The following is a 6,511-nucleotide window of genomic DNA, read 5'->3' as shown; positions in this document are numbered from 1 at the left end:
TGATTGGCCAGCTATCCAGTGCGTTGTGATTGGCCTAATACCTCAAGAGTGTGATGGAAATGTTACGCCCCTCACATACTGTGATGGCGTGTTCCGGCCGGAGCGACGAGACAAAAACATTAAAATCCATTATAAACGAGGCATTTGTTGCATCCAGTGAGGACATAATTATGGATTATAATGAATATGTGTTTTATGTTGCATCGCGCCGCGTAAACATAAAACCATGTCTGCATTTGTGATCGGAGAAATGACAAACAACAAGTGCTACTCTAAACAGCTCAAAACTCGCGTTTGAATCATCAATGGCAAATCCTTTAAATGAAAACGTACTTACAGACCGTGAGTCAGAACAGCCGGCATTGTAGTTACTCTCCCAGGATCAGTAAACAGTCCTCCATAAAATGCGCTGGACACATCTGAATATTTGGGTTAAAATGTTCTGGAACAGTGTTGTAAATACAACGTAACCACTGATTTCTAGTCGTGTCCACTTTTGGAAGACCAAACAAAGTAGTTTTGCTTTCACAACGAAACACAGCATCACACACGGCGGCCTTGAGTGAGCAGAGGCGGGTGGGCTTGAGAACGGCGCAGCTGGCGGATTCGACAAAGGAGCGACTGGCGGGCTTGCGACAACCACATGTGACGACCCCGGGCTGGACTCCGCTTCATCCACGGTAAAAGCCGATTCGGTGATCCACAGTGCGAAGTTGATGTATTTCCTCAGCGACCAGCACGGATCAGCTCTAGGCATGACGAAGCAGATATCGTCCTCTTTTGGAAGACCAAACAAAGTAGTTTCACTTTCACAATGAAGCACACAGCGTCTTCACGACATGGCAGCAACCACAATACTAGAGCGAGAATAAAAGTTACGCCTTCTTTCTTTGCGTGAACATTTGGGAGGCGTTATGCAAATCTTCCCACATCGTGACGTAGGTATGTGGGGGCGTGTTAGAACGAGCTGTTTTAGGTTGGCGTGGTTGATTCTTAACTTTGATAAAGAATCTCTCTTTGGATTTGAGACTTTAGTCTTTGCAACTTTACAGATCTTCTTTACGCACCAAGAGCTTGTAACACTCCAAAGAGAAAGGAAAAATTGAAAATCGCACCATATAACCCCTTTAACAAATGTTTTTAGTTATAAGTTTGAAATCACCATGAAATCACTTGATTGTCTTTGTAACACTCAAATACGCCAAAACTGCTTCATTAAACAGAACAAGCATTTACATGACTTACTTCAACCACACCAGCAGATCCGTTCACCACCTCAAAGATCCCCGTCTCTTCCAGCGACACCTGCATACACACTACAGTTAGTCCAGCACAAACCCATCCATTTCTATGCAGTGGAAAGACGCGTCATAAACGAAAACGGACACCACAGCTTTTCAGACCTTCAGATCTCTCAGTCGGGTCTTGGCAAGGGTGATGTACTCTTGCAGCAGAGAACGATACTTTCCTCCGATGTACGGAGGATGCATTACATTAACCTAAAGAACATGCATAGGAATGAAAGGAAATATGAAGGGAGATCAGTCCAAACAGCAGCTTCATCAGTGAGCACAAAGATGTTTTATAAACTGACATTACAAGGTTTTTGACATTTAATTGGTATTGGGTTGCACTTGGATCACAGAACCCTGAGTGCGTGTCTGACCTTTAGATACTGTGGTGGTTCATAAGGAACGAGGTCTGACAGGAACTTCAGGAGAAACACAGTGGACTTCTTGCTTTTAGCATGATAACCGCTGGAGCCACCAAATGACAACTAATAAAGCAAATCACCACTAATAAATTAAACACCAGCAAAATGCAAAAACAAGATATTATAAAAAAAAACAATCTCAAATTTAGGTAAAGGCTACTAAAGCATTTAATATGTGAGTGTTTGGAGACAAAGCACAGACTTTAAACCAATCACTGTATGGGGGAAAGACAGCGGGACCCTCGAGAGACGCCTGACGGGCCAACAGGAACAACGTGATCATCTTCTCCACATCGTAACTGTCAAACGCTGATCTCAGCAGCCTGGACAGTAGATCTGAACACAGAGACAGACACTACATGACGTGTAATTACTCCCTCAGTATTCATTCATCAGAAGCTGAAGAGCACTGGCGTGTACCTGTGAGGCAGCACTGTGTCTGAGAGTGATATATCAGCAGATGAGACAGACACGAGAGAATGTGACGCCAGTTCACCTCATGAGTCTCTAAGACCTGCTGCATCTGACTCAGCACACACTCCACACTGAAGACAAGACAGATCTGACAGACAGACAGAAGGGACACAGCCGTTACTCTGGGTCAGACGTAGAGTTCTCTCTCTTTTCAAAACAAGATATGGACAGTTTAAGCAATAGCACACTGTATCACGGTTATTGACAGCTAAGCAGTAAAGATCTGGCACCCATCCATGGTAATATTTCATAAGGCAGGAAGAATGATGGGACAGGTGGGTCCTTGAAGATCTTATTGACAAAGAGAAGTGCCTTTATATAAAGATATGGATGAACTCAGAGCCAGTGGAAGAGGTATCTTCAGTCTATTTTTGATGGTCTCATCAGGTTTAGTGGACACAAGTAGTAATGGCACTGAGAGAGAGTTGAAGGTCCTCTGCTGTGTTTTCAGGGAAAGTTCCAGTATCTTGTTCTTAACAAACATCTGTCTGAATTTGTCCCTGTTAGGTGTAACTGTGTCATTGAGTGTTAAAGGAGTAGTTCACTTCCAGAATAAACATTTCCTGATAATTTACTCTCCCCCATGTCATCCAAGATTTTCATGTCTTTCTGTCTTCAGTCGCAAAGAAATTAAGGTTTTTGAGGAAAACATTCCAGGATTTTTTTTCCATATAATGGACTTCAATGGGGACCAATGGGCTGAAGGGCCAAATTGCAGTTTCAGTTAGCTCTTCGTCTGTATACTACGGTTTAGAAAGGTAGTGTAGGGCGAAAAACCGTCAAAATTATCTGACATTGTGTTTTACCTTTTTTGTAAAGGGCATTTGACTTTCTTTGCACGTTAGTTTTGGTGGTCGGTACTTCCGCCTTCGTCACGCGACACCTTTCCAACCTTTAATCTGTAAGTGAACTAATCCTTTAAGGGATACTCTTGATCTGAGCTCGAGTCAAATCACACTGAATAAGCTCAGGTTACTCTGTGTGTAGTGAATACGTTCAAAGAGTATAAAAGTAATTTACCTTCGAAAAAAGAGCCGTCAATAATGGAAGCGTTTTAGCAAAGCTCCATTCACTCTGTACAGCGATGACATCTGACACTACACAAATCACAATTATAAGCAATTACACACACTTCAAACTGCTACAAAGATAAATGACAAACAGAAAAGAGTAGGGCTGGGTATCAAGTTCGATCCTTTTTAGGCACCAACCAAATTGCCTCGATGCCATCGAGTATCGAAAAACATCTTGTAATTTGGTAACAAATTTTGAAACCTAAGTGGTTAATCTGGTCAACGTCAGTGAGCCAATAAGCATGCAGCATGCTTGATGTGCCTAAATCAAGTGCTGGTGGTTGGCTCTGGTGAGGCTGGGCAGGATTGTGGCACCTTCGAATATTCATTGATTATTATGGTGAATGACGTCAAGTTGACCGTTGCAAAATTGGCAGATGCGTCTACGTGCTTGGAGCTGTCAGATGAGGTATCTACCTATACATATCTATGCTAGTTTACCCATTATGCCCAGAGGCACGACTCACACGTGAGGCTTTAGTGTATAAGTTAAGCATCCTAACCTCCATAGATGTAAGGCTACATTTCCACTAGTGCGTTTTTGTTTTAAAATTAAAACGATCCTCGTCTATACTGGCGTTTGTAGCATCTGCTTAGGATCATTGAGGGTCATGGGGGCTTTATGTCTCAGAGACCCTTTCAGCCTTTTGACATTTGCATATAAATTACAGTCCTGGCCCCAGATTCTAGTTATATGGGTGCTAAATTGCCAATGGTCTTTCCCCCATTATCAAGAAGATGGTAACCAGATCAACTCTCTAAAGTGTTTGGTTCTAGGTATCAAAATGGTCTGTTCTTTATTCCTCAAACAATGTACACTATGTGATCGTGAAATGCATCATATTATTTGTACCATATTTTGGGTAAAACTGCACCAATCCTCCAGACCAGCAATAAACATGCAAATGGGCCATAAACAGAGACAAAGAAAGTTTCTCCCACTCAAAATGCATGCCTCTGATTGGCCATTCCACCCAAAAGGTGGGTGTGGATAGGAACTTTCAAAAGTCATTAGCTCAGACTAATCTTGGCTCAAAACCTTTCTTCTTGAGACGAACACTATCCAAGACTCCTCAAAACTCTCCTCTTGAGTTTGATTTTCCGGCAGTTTTTATCTTCAAGTAACTTTGTCGATCTGCTGTGGGCTTTCCTATCTTCAGAGGAACCAGAGCAAAACCTCCAGCTCACTTCTAAAATAACTCATCAAGAACCTCCGTTGTCTACCGCATCAGGACTCTTGTTCAGCAATCGAAGCCAATGCAAGTAACCGTTTTCAACTATTTAGATGCGTGTTTAAGTTTGAGCCCCTTTTAAGTTGATTTTTGATTCTTTGATGATTCTCAATAGGTTGTGGCTAATTGATGTGAAATACTGCCATTATTTTGCTCTTCTCTCTCTCTTCCTTTTCTTAATTCTGTATATATGTGTTTTGCTTAGTCTTGTTGTATGTTAGCTGTAGTTTCATTTATTAAATCCCTTATATTCACAATTGATTGTCTCTGTGTGCTGCTCACAATTCGGAGTCACCAAAGGTTGATCCCTTGCTACATGCTAAGTTAATGCTAGTACTGTATGAAGGAAAGTTATTCTTTCTTGGCCAGGAAAATAATCTTTCCTTGAATTGATAAATGATAATTATTGTCTGCTTGGTGGACGGACAGATCAAATAATTGTAATCTTGATTCTGCTACAGTTAATTCTAAGATCTAATCTAAATATTCATTATTAATTATAACTAGTTATAATTAATTATAAATATTTCCCTTTTGAGCTAATTTGCTACACGTTTCAACTGCATTTCAGAAAAGATCTCTGTCCACACTACATGACCGAAAACACTATTCATGCACACTGTAGCATCATGGTACACAAGACAATTTATAAGATTTATACGATTTTTTTTATTTATATTTTTGTTTTATGGGTTTAGCTGTTGATTTTAATTTTAAACTCTGCGTTTTTATCATTGTATTGTGTTACTGTGAAGCACCTTGGTCAGCATTAATGTTGTTTAAAGGTGCTATATAAATAAAGATGACCTTGACCTATACTACACTTTTTACTCAAAACTCACTTCAAACCACCATAGAGTGTTTGTAATAACTCTTAATTGCAATCTAATATATGTTTTGGCCATATAATGTTGCTGAAATATGCTATTTGTAGCCTTTTCTATTAGCTAATCACTACACCTGCTTAGCATTTCTAATGTAAACACCCTGTATTGTTGTGACAATTGCCAGAATCTCATAAAAATCACAGACATATCATATACTGTCATAATCTCGTGTTTATTAGCTTCATGTTTCATCTGTAGAAATGTTTTCTTGGGTTTCTTCTGTACAGAACAGAACGCAGAAGTGTAATGAATGTTCGTCATCAGAAGAGACAGGGCAGGTTATGAACGCGTAATATGATATATGACATATGAGCAGCGAATGAGCTTCCTCTGAGTCAGAACAGTGATTGCGGAAGAGAAAACACAGGCAGACAGTGCATAAAAAGCAAAAAACAAATATATATATATATATATATATATAGCTGCAAGCAGCGATTTTCGGGGTTCAAGGGCTTTAAGGAATTTAAGGACATACAAAAAATACATTACGTATTATTTAACAAGCCTGTAACCACCTAAATCAGTGATTTAAAAAAGCATTTTTGGCAAATCCAGGTAATTATCCAGGTAACCATAGAAATATGATGCTTTTTTAACGTTTATAACTGGTATAGCGCCACCTATGGTCAGATTGGAGGAATTCGCAAAGTAGTTTTTTTAAATAAATGTCAATTATTTAAAGAACAATTTCTTACAGGCAAAGTTGTTCAGAATGAGGAGATCGATCGTACGATGTGGATATCTAATGTATGCGTGAATATATGAACATTTTCTGCAATTTGAGGTCATTTACCATATAAATATAGTGTTTTTGAAGCCTTTTTAAATGTTATAGCGCCACTTCTGATCCGATCTCCATAAAATGTTGCATGCTTGTTTAGAATCACCTGTCGCATGTGCTCACCAAGTTTCGTGAAGTTTTGAGTTTTTGTTTAGGCTTTTGGGTATATTTGGACAGGCCCCTTTTCTAAACGACCCCCTTATAGCTACCCAAAGGGTAAAGATAATTTTTTTTTGGATAATTATTGACCTAGAGAGTCCAGAGAATTGTACCGCAGTGTCCCCCCCCCCCCAAAAAAAGCGTAATGAATAAACCTACGGCTGAAGCAAAAGAAAGTTCACGCCTGTAAA

At 39.8% G+C, this 6,511-nt stretch overlaps 1 protein-coding gene across 3 annotated transcripts in view; it reads right to left on the bottom strand.

Moving 5' to 3' along the window:
• Nucleotides 1–6,511, bottom strand: part of LOC107566831 (FA complementation group A) — a 75,090-nt gene that overhangs the window by 20,723 nt on the left and 47,856 nt on the right. For all 3 annotated transcript variants that reach the window (XM_016252378.1, XM_016252379.1, XM_016252380.1), the window contains 6 exons: nucleotides 3,209–3,285; nucleotides 2,135–2,276; nucleotides 1,917–2,050; nucleotides 1,667–1,777; nucleotides 1,404–1,499; nucleotides 1,246–1,305 (listed from right to left, as the gene is read on the bottom strand). In XM_016252378.1, coding sequence (XP_016107864.1) covers nucleotides 1,246–1,305; nucleotides 1,404–1,499; nucleotides 1,667–1,777; nucleotides 1,917–2,050; nucleotides 2,135–2,276; nucleotides 3,209–3,285 — 620 coding nt within the window. The remainder of the gene's footprint in view (nucleotides 1–1,245; nucleotides 1,306–1,403; nucleotides 1,500–1,666; nucleotides 1,778–1,916; nucleotides 2,051–2,134; nucleotides 2,277–3,208; nucleotides 3,286–6,511) is intronic.

Source organism: Sinocyclocheilus grahami, unplaced genomic scaffold (genome assembly GCF_001515645.1).
Source record: "Sinocyclocheilus grahami isolate Dianchi unplaced genomic scaffold, SAMN03320097.WGS_v1.1 scaffold1103.1, whole genome shotgun sequence".
In the NCBI taxonomy this organism is placed as follows: domain Eukaryota; kingdom Metazoa; phylum Chordata; class Actinopteri; order Cypriniformes; family Cyprinidae; genus Sinocyclocheilus; species Sinocyclocheilus grahami.
The sequence above is the reverse complement of the archived record's forward strand: the minus strand, read 5'-3'. Positions and strand labels throughout refer to the sequence as shown.